Raw genomic sequence first — 15,326 nt, forward strand, 5'->3', positions numbered from 1 at the left:
GCGAGATCAAAAACGGGATGAGTCTGAGCTGGAAAACGGATGGTCTGGCTGGGACATGACTGCTTATATAGGGCGTTCTCGAGAGCTAAGCCTTCTGCGATGCAGCAATGCAGGGTTGGCGAGAGCACGAGCCACTGGGAAGCATTCGTCATGTCCCTGAGTTGCAGACGTGGGATCGGCCGGGTCTGAGACGTCGACTGTCAGCGATAGATCAGCTTCTGTTGAGATGCAGCCACCGAGTGGACCGAGAGAGGCCGGCGCGTGTGGGGGTTGAGGGATGGAGGGTAGAGGGTAGATAGAGGGGTGGGAGTGGGACGGGGTACCGAATCAGGGCGGCTCAGGGGCAGGGCTGATGTAGATAGAGTTGGTGGACATTGGACACACCCTGTCTGTTGCCGTGGTGGGCCCGCGTCAAGTTGTCAACCCGTCAGGGAGGGAGGGAGAGGTTGGATGACGGGATGGAGGGGAGCAGAAGAGAAGGAGGAGGAGGAGACGGCGCTTGGGCGAGAGTGGCGGTGGCCCCACGTGTGCGCCTCGTTGCCGACCTCTCGTGTTTCACTTGCCCTTCTGTCTCCCCCTCCCTCCTCCCTCCTCCCCATCCATCACCTCTATTCTTTTCAGACGGTCTTCCTCATCCAACACCTCCTACTTAACCCAGTCTCGACTCTCGCCCATGTTGATCCCTCCCGTACAGAGAGCCAATCTACAGCAGATCGTCGGTGGATGCTTCCTCGACTCGACGGCAAAGTAGATACGGGATAGCCTCATCGGAGCTCGCCATAAGCTGCCCACGACGGATGTGGCGGTTCCAAGTCGGTGGGTCAGCATCCTGGCGTTCTCGACACTTCGACACTCGACAACTGACGGGTCCATCCATTGAGTAAGCAGAAGTCCCACTGGTGATGTCGGCTCTAAGCTCGAAGGGACCGGAGGACTGGAGGACCCAAGCATGGCGGTCCCTGACCCCTGCAGTCTATTTTCAGTGGGCCCATCTTTAGTTGACTTGCCGTGGAATCTTGATGACACTATTCCGTGCTTACTGCTAGAACCGCCGCAAAGCTACACATGTCCAGCAGATTGCAAAGCGCAACCGACCCCAAAACGGCAGGAATTGTGAACGCCTCACAATAACACAAATTTGAATAACCAGTTGCAGACGACAGACATCGTGAAAACCAGTGCTGACAGAGGATGGGGTGGCCGTGGGACTGGTTGCAACACAGTTTACCCGGCCAGGAATAGCATACTGGTAAAGTGGACCGAGGGGCTAGAAATAATGGAACCCTGAGAATACCCTGTTGTCCCTGTGGAAGCTCGAAGCTTTCATCGGCCCATAGCTAGGGCCGCCAAGCTTTTCCCCTATCGCAGCATCGCAGGCTTCACAGCTCGACTGACGGTCCACCGTCCAACGGAGCGCTCCAGCTCCGATGGATGGGTCTTGACCCGCGCCTTGTTAGCGAACTCTGAATGAAACGGACGGCTGTCTGGCGGCGGCATCTGTCGGTTTCATCCAGCTGATTCGACGAAGTGCTGGGGCAGCTGGCGCGGCCTCCTGCCGATCCCGTTGCTGCGTCAGCTCATTGGCCCTCGTCTGCACGGTCCATCATTCCGATCGGGATGTTTCACTTTATTTTCGCTCCCACTTGACCTTCTTGGCTCTGCGCTGCTTGCGCCGGCTTCATGATCGGCAGGAATAACAGGATCTGATAACCTCCTCTCCGCCGCGGGATTTGGAACCCTCATCGCTCCATTATTCACGCACGGCAAGCAACCGAGATGCGGTCAAAATGATGCGATCAGTCCAACCCGCGCTGCGCTCAGGATCTCAGGATGCGCAGGAAGACATGATTGCGCATACAAAGGGGCCAAAAACGACAGAACGCGGTGCGATTAACCGAGCATAGATCATGGGTTCGACCGTTGAGACGGTCTCACTTAGATTGGAGTTTCCGACCCAGCGTCGTCGAGGTCTTTCTATTTCTGTCTGTGAGTCTGTCTAGGCCCCCCGGAGATTTTTCCCGCCCCTTCTTTTTGACTTCCTCGGGCTTTTTGTGCTCCCCCTTTTCAAAAGTCGTTTGCCGTGACCTGTCAACAGCAAGAGTTGTCACGGAACAAAAGCGGGAAACTCACGTCCATTCTTGAAAGGTCTTCTTTCCCCGTCCCGCGCCAGTGCAAACAGTAGCGGGATTAATTCCGAGTTGATACCGTGTCTAAAGCTTCTTCCGCTATGCCGCCAAATACCCCCGTGAGAGCTACTGTTGCCCAACCCATAACCAATTGCGCCCAGTCGAAGCTCAATGTCATCAGGTCTGATATGCCACCGTATTACGAAGGAGAGAGTTGACCAATCAATGGACTTTGGTACATACTACAACCGCCCATATCTGCCCCCAATCCGCATCGGTGTGTAGAATATATTGGTCGGATAATTCATGGTCCAAGGCTCGCCATGCGTCCACTAGCAACCAACAGGATGTCGCCCCCATGCATATCACAATGTCTAAAGTGACGACACCTACCCAGGTCATTGCAAATGCGTTAGTCTAGCCGACTATGTAATCCCTCATGTGATGTTGTCATCAAACTCCACTCCTCGTCACTGGCGGTCCATACCTTTTCCCTCAGGGGCTGGATTTGACAGATGCTACCCTCAGATGGTCAAACCTCTCCGGTTGGGGGTACCGACAAGTCCATGGTTTCATTCTCCATCGCGTCAACCCCTGAGCAGACCATCTGACACCCACCGAACCTTATTAGCCGCCAGGGTCCGATCAAGCCAGCCTGACGTGCCATAGGGCGGGATGCTCGCCATCCTATCACGCAATGGAAGGAATCAAAGCTCGAGGAGCCCATTTTGCCTCAGAGAGAGGCAATTCAGGAAAGTATGCACCGAGCAGCTAGTATTTGATCTACAAGTCTGGCCAGCTAACGCGCATAGTATTTGTCTCAGGGAGAGCCAGATATAGCGAGCATCCGCCCTGCAACCAATTGACGGAGAAGGTCATCAATCACCACATTATGCCGCTGCATGTCGAGTCAATGCAATTTTAACGGAGGGTGCTCCATGTAGCCACCATTACATGCTCTCCGTTGTGATTGTCCCTCGCCGTTCAATGATAGCCTCTCTCATGAAAGGGCTACGGGATCTGACCGCTGCACCCCATCGGAGAACCACCAAGGGAGCGGCAACCAACGCCAACGATACAAATGCGAGACAAGAGCTAGCCCAGTGGAATCCGAGTTCGGTGTACATTGCTGTCGTGGCCAGCGGAAGAAACGCAATTGATATGTTCTCGACGAGTCCGACTGCCCCAAGCGCGCTCGCCGCGTACTTGCTGTAAGCATCAATCAGGTAATTTGCATTTCCGATGATGACAGCGGTGGTCCCAAACCCCACCATTGCCAGCCCCACGGTCGGTGCCATCCAATGTACGGAGGAATATGACGTCCATCCATACACAAACATCCCGCCCGTCACTCCGAAGAAGCCTCCGATGATTGAGACATACAGCCTCGCTTCCGAGATAGGCATGCCCGGCACTTCAGTATTCCGGCGCGCAGAGTCGTAGTACCAGTTATTCGTGGACATGCAGAATCCACAGCCCAGAATTTCGCCAAGAACAATCGCAACCTGGACGTATCCTGCCTCGACAGCATCCCAGCCATAGAGAGCCGTATACACTTGCTCCACTGACTGGGTGAACAAATATATTGTTCCGAGACTGAAGGCCGCCCACAGAGCAGCAACAAAAACCACCAATTCGTGGCCAAGCATGAACAGCGGCCGCGTCACATTCTTGAAGACACCCTGAGGCAATAGTGTGCGTATGCGACCGAGCCTTGCTGCTGAACATGCCTTCATGTCTCCGTCCGACCGCAGACGTTTCACACTGGATAATCCGCGAGTCTCGGGAAGACCAACAGCAAGAATTGGAAAGAGTACAGCAGTCCATATTACCTCCATATGCCCAATCCAGCGCCACGAAAGAAACCGTAGTATCGAAGCACCGGCAACGGGACCTATACTAGTGGAAGCAAGATATATGGTGACATACAGACTGACTGGTATACACCTGGCCCGATCTTCATGAAAGACGTTCGACACGATACCAGCCACGGCATCGCTGATCAGCGGAACACACCCGCCGCTGAAGAAACGAACAATCACCAGCGTGCCATAATTCTGCGCAAAGCCGACCGGAATCAAGAAACAGACGAAAACGAAGTAGGTGCTCAGAAGCACGGGTCGAACTCCAAAGTCCTCCATGATGGGAAATAAAAACAGCGGGCACAGCGCTGCGCCTAAGCCCCAGGAGGTCGTGAGCCAGTAGGAGTTCGGAAATGTCGCATCGGAAATGTGGAATTCTTCGCCGATGGGCTGGTGGGCTACGGAGAGGATGGTCCCGTTCATCGAGCAGATGAAACTCGCAAGAAGGCCCAGCCCCGTTGCCCACCATTTCCTCCAGAGGGGCCAGATAAATGGGTCTTGGGGATTGTTTGATTTTCTGCAATGGGATATTGCGAGGTCTGGATCTGGATCCGGATTTCTTGTTCAGTGATGACTTTGATATATTTTGGACACTGAGTTGACCGACCTTCCAGAGAGTTGACTTCTTGGTGCTTGGTTGGATTTAAATTCATAGTGGTGGACATTCACAGCGATCGTGACAGTCATCTACGCAAGTGGACATCCTCAGCGTCCTATATAATACCGCTCATCAGATCGAATGCCCTACTGCAAGGGGAGATTACCCAAACAGGTAATCGTCCAAATTAGGCAATCGTCCAAATTAGGCAATCGTCCCAAAGCGGTGATGATAAGATCGGCCCGGGATTACGTTCAGCCGCCCCATGTGACAACATGCTGCCTGGGATCAATGAAGCTCGACACGCTCGACATGCTCGATATGGACATCTTACCTATGAGGGAATCACCGGATCTGGATTTTTAGAATGCCTGAAATGCAATTATCTTGGCAGCCGGGGTTCTCGTTGTCCAGAAAGCCTGTCAGAAGGTCGAGAGCATCTAGGGCCAGTGTCACGTTGGGCAGACGGCAGCAGTTCGAGTTTATTGTCGAGCGTCCGGTTCTGGACCACGGAATAGGATCCACAGAATCAGGGGTTGCATTTGAGTCATATCGTCGCGGCGAGGAAATTTCGCAATCTGACCGCACCGGGCTGCAGCGTGGCCGCTATTCGACGAACCAATCTTCTTCACCGGGCGAAGATGACTCTCGAGAGTCTCTGCTAGTAGACGATAACTGGCAAATTAATGTAACAGGCCATCAATTGAGTGTCACCGACAACTGCAAATTTTCCGATCTCCACACAATTGACGAAACAGTCGATTGCCACTTCCAGCGCAATGACAGAGACGAGTCAAATCGATATAGTTCATCAACAGACGAGCAACAGCGGCAATCTGAGGAACTCCAACTTACCCTGAATCCATTCTATGAGAATACAGCTTCCCCTTCCTTCCCACCGAGCATAGTCTACCATGACCTCTACCAACGCTTCCACCCAGTCCTCAAAAGATGTATGCCAAACTCACGTCTCCACAACATCCACAACTAATCATAATGTTCCAGATAACGAAGAATTTTGCAGAATCCCATTAACAGCCGATCTGGGAGTGAACCCGTTCCGGTACCGGGCACGCCGCGCTCCGGAGCCCATGTTTCTGGTTCACGCCGTGATGGCTTTGGCAGGTCATCATGTCGAGAGTACATCAACCCAAGGGCATCGTCATGCGGCTATTCAGCTGCTCCGCGAAGGTATCGACATGAACACCAACTTGGAGCATGGCTACTCTATACTTGATGCAATAATCATCTTGTTTTCGTTGGATGTCAGTTACCTCTTCTTGAGCATCACCACGTCCACCCCCGGCTGACGGAATCCCAGGAAACTCAGTCAGCCCTCGGGCATTGGCGCACTCATCTTCTCGGTGCATACGGACTTCTGGAAGCATGTGGGGGCATCAACACATGGATCACCTCCGCTCGGACACAGGTACAAATCGGGATACTGCTTTGGTACTTGACTCCCACTCCGCCCATTATCACGACTACCAACTGACAAACCAGGTGGGACGCAATAACCAGTCTCGTCAACCGAGAAGACTGCATCTTCCCACACCCCTACTTCGAAACTCTTCTATCGAACTACACTGGCAAAGAGTGGGACTTTTTCAGCCTCTGCGGATGTCCCCTCCGCCTCGTGGAGGTAGTGATGAAACTATCGCGACTAAGCGCAGAAAAACGACAATCATCCTCAATGCAACACGTCATCTTCGACACCACCGTGCTATCAGGAATCGAGCATACACTCGAATCCTGGCACCACATCTCCCCCGCAACCGCCTTCCAAGACGAAGAAAGCATGCAACAAGACCAAGACAGGATGCACTGCTCCGAGGCATGGAGAAACGGACTTCTCCTCTACCTCTACCGAGTCTTCCACTGGAAACCCGGACACCGCGTCCCAGTGAGTATTATATACCGCGCGAGGGTTATCATGGACCATGTGGTCGCCTGCCGTGATGAAAGCATGGTATCTCGTCAAGCCTTGCTGCCGCTCTTCTTTGCGGGGTGCGAATTGCAGGACCCCGAGTCGCGGAGGAAGATTCTGAAACTCTGTTCCGAGTGGAGTGATAAGACGAGGTACCGTATGTTTGGCACTACCATTCCCCTGCTGGGGGAGGTATGGGCTGAGCAGAGCTCAAGGGGGATTGAGAATGTGTGGTGGGGAGAGGTGGTTGATAGACAGCGTGTGGGGGATGATACTTCACCTCTGAGGATGCGGATTTGTTTTGGTTAGGCGGGGTTGTAGGTTCATAAATATCATTTGGGTGTGTCCCCTTGTAAGGACCTGTCCCGAGTGTAGTAGTAGTAGAATTCATATCCTTTCAGCGCGCTTAACGGGCTGCTATGGTAGTAAAGGGGAGGGGGCTTCCACTACCCCGGGGAATCTTGACGCTAAACAGATAAAATGCAAGGAGATGGTAAAATATGCGAAATAATGCAGGTATACGCCTAATGAATACCTAACACGAGCTAAAATAGTAGATAGATAGATCTCTGACATTTTACGTGATGAAGGCCCTGCCACTCCTATACAGGAGAGACCGCTGCGTAGAGGGAATATGTAGAGCCAAGGAGGAAGGAATCAAAATGGTTGGTGTTGATAAGGCGTTACTAACTAAGATGGATGGATAACAAACACCATGAAGGTGAAGCCCAGCCCAGGGTTGGCCCCATCATACTGTCCAACAGCTTCGCTGGCGGTCACCCACCCTGCTACAGAGTGCCACGCAACCAACCCCCAAAAAAGAATAACACCGAAGACCAAGACCGTGGGGGGGTTGTAGCACAAAGCGGAAACACCGTCACACAGCATGACAGCCAACCAAACCATGTTCCTTTTGCTTTGTATATAAATGACCAGCAACCACAACCACAACAACAACAACAACAAACCACCACCACCACCACCACCCCGAACAATTTAAAAAAGATTCGCAAAGAAAAAGGGCAACAACATACAACAGAAGGGATTCGCTGGTGGTCACCCACCCAACTACTAACCTCCCGGCGTGTGGCTTAAGTACGGCTGAGCGGACGGGAAGCCCTGTTCTCCACACCCTATGGTCGTATGTGCTTATTTTTAGAAGGGAAGGGTTATAATGATGCGAAAGGAATGATTGATGGAAGAAATGGGTGTGTAGAATACTGTGTGTGTTGCCAACCACGCGGGTTTCAAGAAAATCACGTGGTAGACAGAATGGTAAGGTCATCGGATAACCGCGCCTTTCTGCCTTGGAAATCCGGCATTCAACTACCGCATCTGCTTCGTGCCTGCTGTTCGGGGAGTGAATTGTTGGTTGAGTCAATGGTTCTTGCCGGAATGGGTACTGTCCTAACCAGAGAAGGCTATCGTTTCTTCCTTTCCCTCTTCCTACATTTGATCCCTCACATAACTTCCTCCTCTCATCAATTTAATAATACGACTACCACTAAAACTACCACTACTCCTACATGAATCTTTGGGCATCTCTGTGTATCGCAAAGAACATCCTTTGCCCCTCGATAAACCATGACATGGCAATCAATGTTACGGAAAGAACTCCCAAAATAGCAACGAACACGGCAACCCAGCCAGTCTCGCGCACAGAAACCCAGGTCGAAGCAATGGACCCGTCAGATATCTGGAGTTCACAGCGCTTTTGCTCGTCGCTGGCATGGCGCTACGCGCCTTTGCTCTTCTTATGGTTGCCGCGGCCTTCGGGCGGAGAAGCCCCTTTGGCCTCCTGGTATACGTGGCGGGCCTTCAGGCATCGGCTAGGTCTGTAAAGTCTGTTCAGGATCTGAGCGCGATGATATAAGCTTTCGAGACTACGCTAACATATTTCTATTGAGGATAGGTACAATATACCCCGAGGCTAATATAGCCCTATGGTTGATAGATACACATCCCACGTGGGACACTACCCGGAGGCCAAGCCTCCGGGAGATCGAAAACGCGCTTCAGGTAGAAGCTAGCTCAGCGCCGTAAGCTAGTCTAAGAGACCTGGGTATGATTAGCAATATAGCTAATATAAGAGACTTTATAATCTCAGATTCCTGGGACCTTTGTTTGCAGGCGTTTTTGACCCGGTCTTGGGAAATAATAATTCGCATCTTAAGTGCACTCCGGCTGCGGCGACTTTCCGCAAATAGGACAACGCGGGGGGGGAGGCGGCAGTTCCCTAGCAGGTGGCGTCACCAGTCCCCGCGGAGGAGGTAACCCCAGTCCCAGACGAGGAGATGCCGCCAATGAAGGAGGAGGAGAAAAGGAGAGAGAGGGAGAGCGAGGAGGAGGAAGAGAATGACCCTCTTATGGGACCCAAAATATTTGAGGCCAAGAGTCTTTGAAACCTATATTCACATGAATCATGTAACCATCCGCTTCCCCTGGGCAGAGAATATGATCAGAAGACACGCGCCGGTAGATAATGCGCATCGATGTTCAATGTATTGCCAGATATCGACGGGAAGTTGGGGGTCACCAGTCACCATCCCTGTGGACATGATGTGCCACTGCCTCGGAAATCTGGCATTCCACCCAGTGTGCAACATGAACATGACCACGAAATAGTAGCTGATTCCAGGGCCCCTCCAATGACCAGCTGATTGCAGGGAGAACATGAATAATATCCATCAATACTCTCCATCTTGGTTGTCTTAGACCACCGATACGTACGCCGGGATCTATGCCTTTTATGCGGCATTCGCAGCCGAGGAAAGCTCCTTCCCCCGCAACCCGTGGCCCGAATTATATGTACACACTCGTGTTTATATCATCCCCACAGTTTCACTGATCGCCCTGGCCTTCACTGCAGCCAGATATAGTCAAGCCCATTGCCAATTCCAGTCAGCTAAGTGTGCGAGTCCAATTGAATTCAGTTCCATTCCCGCTTGTCCGATCATGTCTAATTAACGATGCAAACAGCCCATGGCTTTCACTTCCTTACCTCTGCCCGTTGCCTCGGACGACCATCACTACACGGATACATCCATTCTGTTTGCTTACATCTCCAACTCGCGCTCTTCTTCTAGAAAGGGTTCTCGATCAAATTTTGTGCTGTCTCTCTCCCCCCTGGGGATCCTCTTTAACCCTCAAGCAACACCAACCTTTGCATGAACATGAGATACAATATCTCAACTGCTGCGAGAGAGGAGAGCTTATACCCCCAAGCGCAGGTGGGGTAGAAATGACAATGCTTTCGTCATATGTCCAAGCCTTCCGCAGCATCGAGAGACCCCGAATATTCACCAGACCTTCGCGACTTCCTCCCACACCGCGCCTGATCACCGGCATCCCATCAAATGATTCACTTGAGTCCAAATACAACCAGATGGTCAAGCAAGCGATCGTCTCCTTTGTTCGGCATATCTGGCGACCTTTCCCCAAAAGACCATCTTCTCGAGTACGACTGCTTGAGGGCCAACCAAAAGATCCCCGATTGTTGCCAGAACTCATAAACATCTATTATGGCACCACCTCCGTGGCCTCGGGGTCCACCGAACAAGCCCCGCTCGATGTTTACCAGACCTCGCAAATTCCTCCCATACCACACTTCTCTCGACTACGGCTACTTCAGGCGCAAGCAAGCCCCGCCCCTCAGTCATTACCAGGTTTCGCTCGCGGTTTCCTTTTATACGGCCTCGAAAGTCCAGCATCACATCCAGCTGTCCATTCGCGCCTGCTTTTAGCTATGGGGAGTCATTTATCAATGGGTTGCTCTTGCCGAAAAGGGGCGCAGGTTGAAGGAAATGTTGTAGGTATAAAAGGCTTTGATTTCTGTCCTGTACACGTACAGATGGACCTCTAGAGACTAGTTATCGCGTTAATAGCACTTTTTATGCTTTTTCTGCTTTTGCTTCTACTCCTTGTACCACTACGACTACTACAATTACCACCATCACCACCATAACCAAGATGTCGAAAGGCACGCCTTCGGGGCCACTTACCCCCACAAATACCGCTACACCGAGTCTAGACGTGTTAAAGTATTTTGAAATAACTGTTATCTCACTCGCCGCGGCGATGGTTCTGGCTGCTTTTGGCCTCGTTATATACGTTGCGGGCCTCCGGGCAAAATTAACGTATGTAGAAGCTGCTCATAATAGACTATCTTGATCCATCAGGGGTAGAGGCTAATATAGCCCTATGGTTGATAGATACACATCCCACGTGGGACATTACCCAGAGGCAAGCCTCCGGGAGATCGAAAACGCGCTTCAGATAGAAGCTCAGCGCCGTAAGCTAGTCTAAGAGACCTGGGTATGATTAGCAATATAGCTAATATAAGAGACTTTATAGTCCCAGGTCCCTGGGGCCCTCGTTTGCGGGCGTTTTTGGCCCGGCCTTGGGGAATAATGATTCGCACCTTGGGTGCACTCCGGCTGCGGTGGCCCTTCTCTAATGGGACAATGAGGGAGACGATAGCTCTCCAGCAGGTGGCACCGCCAGTCCCCACGGAGGAGGTACCCCCAATCCCAGACGAGGAGGTGCCGCCAATGCCGGAGGAGGAAAGGAGTGAGGAGGTGGTGGAGGAGGAGGTGGTGGAGGAGGAGGAGGGGAATAGTCCTCTTATGGGACCAAAGACAATCGAGGAGCTTTTGGAGGAGGAGGGGCAGGCCTGGGGCCGAAGGGCATAATTTGCAATAAGGGGAAGATATGCCCTAGAAAGGGCTTGTTGGAGAGACTGTTGTATATCTTATAAAGAAAAGATTAATGTGAATTGTTTTGACTAAAGACAACGCAGAGAGAAAAGGAGTCATACAGCAACTGAAAGTACTATGGAAGAACAAAGCTGCTCTCAAAGCCCCCATACATGAGTATTCGCATATTGCTTCACCACAGATGGGCCCAGTATCCTTATTGGGATCTTACACAGTGGATCCTTCCCAGGCTCACGAAGATATACAAAGCTGAATCCCCTGGCCTTCTCACAGCACAGACACATTGAACTACAATGCCCAATTAGGTTCGATCGCTTATCATTCCTCGGCCTTGTACAGCACCCACAAGCACGTCCACAACATCCTCCCATGCCTGCGCAGTCTTCCCGCGCCCACTTCGAAAGATGCCAGTCCTTATCTCGATGATGGGCACGAAAGGCACGTTTCAGAGGCCCATCTTCTATTTCTAGCATGCAAAAATAGACATTTCGCTCCTCCCTCCAGATGGCTCCCGGGAATCGCCGGAGTTTCTCTTTAATTTCCTGCTGCTTGTCCACTATATCTTCCGCAGCCCATGGGCTGCGATCGAGTTCCTCAAAGAGAAGTTCCTGTCGCGCTTGTAGGTACAACTCCTGCTGTACCATGACGTTCAATTTGCTCGCGAACCGTATCCAAGTCTTGACAGCGGGCGGAAGATCATAGGGCTGGTGGCCGCGCCATTCATGCTGCTTCAACCGGAGCTTCTGGGCCCATCGCTTTTTGCCCCAGATCTCGAGCTGGTCCTCGAGGTCTTCGAAGGTGGGGTCGAGCTTTTTTGCGATGGCTGCTTTGGCTGCTTTGAAAGGCATCGTATCGTTGGCATGTGTTGTTGTTGGTTATTCGCGGATTATGATGGATCACGGGTGAGGAGAGGAAAGAAGACTTTAATATCAAGAAAGGATGGACTGTGAATGAAATAAAGTGAGTGGAGGATAAAAAGCAGCGGAGAATCTGGAATAAACGTGGAGGAAAGTGTTGACGTATACATCATAATTACCGTTAGCATTACCACCACGATCTGAAACTGACCTCGCTTTTACGTATACCCGGGATGTTAGGCTTTTGCTCGCCCACCCACAAGTGGTACCGGTTGAGTGGGTGATCACCAGCGAATATCCTCCATTGTATGTTTTTGTTAACCAAATGGTGTTTTTTTTAAAAAAAAAAATGGAGGAAGGTTGGGGGTACGCGTGTAGAATCATTGAGTTTCGTTGCTGACATTCAACGGGACTAGTTAGGGTCAGGTTATGGACGGGCTTGGGGGAAAGAAGGCAGAGGCAAATAAGAACGATACCCGCGGAAGGGATATCTGTATGAGTGGATGGGTACACTCTAACAAAAAGCCAGGAACGTCTATATATCTACAACACACTATACTTCAACTACGTCTTCAGTACCTCTCCTCCTCCACCCCTCCCCATACACTAACACAACCCAGACAACCGGACTAAGCACCGCCAAAATGCCAGCGATGATCGTATACGCCCACCCAGCCCCCGTCGCCCCAATGAGCGGTATGATAAACGCCGCACTTGCGGCCCCAAGCAAGCATCTAACCAGATTATTAGCCGCGCCTGCTGCCCCTGGCTTATCAGGCAGAAGGTCAATGAAAAGGGTGCTAAGCGCGCTAAACGTTGCCGTGGCCGTCAGGCCCAGAAAAAAGAGAAACGTCAACGTCGCTCCCAGATTATGTGCCTTTTGCAGGATCCATCCGTAACCAACCGGAAAGGCACAATTGGAGTAAAGCACGGGTAATGCGACTTGGAGTCGTGCGGATTCGATGGGAAACCCGTTCAGGTCGGTGGGATGATTGTCCGTGGTGAGGGTTATTCCTCGTTGTCGTGCAAGTCGGTGGTAGTTGAAGCTGAGGAGCTTGCCCATTCCCGCTGCTGCGACGCAGCTTCCCACTCCTGTGGAGATGCAGCAAAGGCCGATTTGGAGGTCGTTGAATTGGAACTTCGCGGATAATTGCGAGGGGAGAGCCGCGGCGACGGTTGCGAGGCTGGCGAAGATAAGACTGCTGTAGAGGAGAATTGCTCCTGTTTCTCTTGAGAAGCAGAGTTTGAGGGAGAGGAGTAGAGTGGAAAGTTTGATTCCCCGGCCATCTCTTGCATTCTCTTCAGCGGGTGGGGGGGGAGTGGGCTCAGCCCTGGAGGAAGAAAAGACGGGGTGTAGGAAGATCCTAGACCCAGGTGGAGCAAACGATCCGTTCCCCAGAATCTTCCTACATGTCTCAGGGATAAATAAAGCAAACACGGTAAAGAAGACACCGGAAAAAATAGCCAAGAAACAGAAAATCCACCGCCAGCTGGCGGCGTATGCGAGGATTCCCCCGATGACGGGGCCAATTGATTGGCCGACAAATGCACCTGGAGATCGGTCAACTTAGCTAGGTGGTGAGGGAGGGAAATATGCAGTCATGACTGATGTGTATGCAGCGTACCAGAAAACGAATATCCAATGTAACTCCCTCTTTCAGCCGGAGTCACAATGTCTGCGACCACCGCATTCGCCAGCGCCCCTGTCGCCGAGCTACCCGCGCTCTGCAGGCAACGGAGGAGTATCAGCGCGACGTAGTTACTTTGTAGCGCCAGGCCGATATTGGCGGCGATGAATACCACGAAGCAGATGAAGTATGCGGGTCGTCGGCCGGATGTATCGGAGAATGTTGCGATGATCGTCGGTGCGATAACTTGGATGATCTAGGAAGAGTTTATATTAGGTTAGCGATTAATTCTTGGCCATGAATTTTCTGTTTTGTCTTTTTCGCGCGAGGACTTGAGTTGACCTACCATGTACGAGGTCGGGTGAGGTTCATCAAAGTCAACGATACATCGAGATCAGCAGCGAGGGTGTTCAAAGCGGGATAGTAAACATTGCTGGCGAGAGGAGAAAATGATGCAATGGCAGTCACTGCAGCGACGATCCATTTTGACTCGCGCCGAGTGAAGACAGAGTATGGCTGCTCCACCGCCTGGATCTGCTCACGGACATCATCTCCCTTGGGGAGATGTGATACACTCTCATCAAGACGTTGGGCTGACATGTCGGATGGCGTATTGCGTTGCATATATCTGACTGTGTTGACTGTATTGCATTGATGGATATGTGGGGAAGGATGTGGAACAATAAATCAAGAGGAATTATCCCGGTAGGCTTTGTGTATCCTAGTGAGCGCTAGCCGGTTGGCTCAAAGGTGACTCACTCAAGGCCAGGGTTACACTTCCCCCGCGCGCACTGCCAATTTCAGGATGACGCATCTGGACTCCCGCAGTAAAGACACAATCTATCTGATACCTGATTCCATCAGCGATGGTAGTCCACCAGACTCACGTGCGTTCGGGAATTGAAAATTTTCGATTAATGGAGGCTTACCTCTTCTAAAACTTGCTTGTACACTAACCCTCGAAGAAGCTATGTTTATATTTGAGGGGAATCCGTGCTACATGCAGCGTCTCACGGCAAACCCAGGAAGTATGATGCCCTTCGCGCCACGGATGCTTTGCCGCCCAATCCGAGAGCCCAAGGAATCTTGGGATGCGAAGGATAAATAAGTGCATTATCCTATGCATATGGTGAGATGTTTAGCATTCCATCTCTCGAAAGATCTTCCCCCATTCCAAAAAGCTATACTGTCACCTCTCTTACAATGGACTTCGACAAATCCCTCTTCGACGAAGTCAAACACACGACCAAGGTCATATTCAACGATGCCGAATACGAAGGCTTTGGTACCGGCAAGACGACCCGTGGCCATCAGAGCTTTCAACTCGGTCATGAATTCAATATTATCTTGAAATGCAGCTCTCAGCGTTAGATATGCGATTGATGTCGCTAGCTCTTGTACATACCTTTCACATCCTCTGTGTAATAACGGTGTCAGATCCAGAGATCTGGCGGTGAGTATTCTCCCTGCAACTGTTGGCAAAGGGATAATCATTGGATCCGATGTCAGACCAATGCGTCTCCAAACAAGAAATATTTTCCAGTCAATTAGTGCCCTCTCCACAGTCCCACAGCTCAGGGCTAGTCGTTTGTTGCCACAGCGGAAATTTGCAG

At 51.5% G+C, this 15,326-nt stretch overlaps 6 protein-coding genes across 6 annotated transcripts; 3 read left to right on the forward strand and 3 right to left on the reverse strand.

Annotated features, from left to right (window-relative positions):
• Nucleotides 1–2,988: 2,988 nt before the first annotated feature.
• On the reverse strand, nucleotides 2,989–4,641 carry BO70DRAFT_386022 (MFS multidrug transporter; the record flags this gene model as incomplete). The annotated part of the gene is made up of 2 exons (XM_025545786.1): nucleotides 2,989–4,505; nucleotides 4,592–4,641. 2 exons carry the CDS (start codon nucleotides 4,639–4,641, stop codon nucleotides 3,077–3,079), a joined length of 1,479 nt encoding a protein of 492 aa, XP_025400902.1. The 3' UTR covers nucleotides 2,989–3,076.
• A 293-nt stretch (nucleotides 4,642–4,934) lies between these two features.
• BO70DRAFT_333069 (uncharacterized protein) lies at nucleotides 4,935–6,822 on the forward strand (the record flags this gene model as incomplete). The annotated part of the gene is made up of 5 exons (XM_025540950.1): nucleotides 4,935–5,343; nucleotides 5,428–5,539; nucleotides 5,592–5,851; nucleotides 5,908–6,038; nucleotides 6,090–6,822. Exons 1-5 carry the CDS (start codon nucleotides 4,954–4,956, stop codon nucleotides 6,820–6,822), a joined length of 1,626 nt encoding a protein of 541 aa, XP_025400903.1. The 5' UTR covers nucleotides 4,935–4,953.
• A 3,660-nt stretch (nucleotides 6,823–10,482) lies between these two features.
• On the forward strand, nucleotides 10,483–11,204 carry BO70DRAFT_351272 (uncharacterized protein; the record flags this gene model as incomplete). The annotated part of the gene is made up of 3 exons (XM_025541735.1): nucleotides 10,483–10,649; nucleotides 10,725–10,804; nucleotides 10,867–11,204. 3 exons carry the CDS (start codon nucleotides 10,483–10,485, stop codon nucleotides 11,202–11,204), a joined length of 585 nt encoding a protein of 194 aa, XP_025400904.1.
• Nucleotides 11,205–11,365: 161 nt separating this feature from the next.
• Nucleotides 11,366–12,076, reverse strand: BO70DRAFT_422232 (uncharacterized protein; the record flags this gene model as incomplete). The annotated part of the gene is made up of 1 exon (XM_025547552.1): nucleotides 11,366–12,076. One exon carries the CDS (start codon nucleotides 12,074–12,076, stop codon nucleotides 11,366–11,368), a length of 711 nt encoding a protein of 236 aa, XP_025400905.1.
• Nucleotides 12,077–12,455: 379 nt separating this feature from the next.
• BO70DRAFT_209498 (MFS transporter) lies at nucleotides 12,456–14,415 on the reverse strand. Its single transcript, XM_025538649.1, has 3 exons — nucleotides 14,060–14,415; nucleotides 13,711–13,969; nucleotides 12,456–13,636 (listed from the first exon to the last, which is right to left on the reverse strand). Exons 1-3 carry the CDS (start codon nucleotides 14,060–14,062, stop codon nucleotides 12,639–12,641), a joined length of 1,260 nt encoding a protein of 419 aa, XP_025400906.1. The 5' UTR covers nucleotides 14,063–14,415; the 3' UTR covers nucleotides 12,456–12,638.
• Nucleotides 14,416–14,916: 501 nt separating this feature from the next.
• On the forward strand, nucleotides 14,917–15,170 carry BO70DRAFT_394693 (uncharacterized protein; the record flags this gene model as incomplete). Its single annotated transcript, XM_025546475.1, has 2 exons — nucleotides 14,917–15,079; nucleotides 15,151–15,170. 2 exons carry the CDS (start codon nucleotides 14,917–14,919, stop codon nucleotides 15,168–15,170), a joined length of 183 nt encoding a protein of 60 aa, XP_025400907.1.
• Nucleotides 15,171–15,326: the final 156 nt, after the last annotated feature.

Source organism: Aspergillus heteromorphus, assembly GCF_003184545.1.
Source record: "Aspergillus heteromorphus CBS 117.55 chromosome Unknown BO70scaffold_7, whole genome shotgun sequence".
Lineage (NCBI taxonomy): Eukaryota > Fungi > Ascomycota > Eurotiomycetes > Eurotiales > Aspergillaceae > Aspergillus > Aspergillus heteromorphus.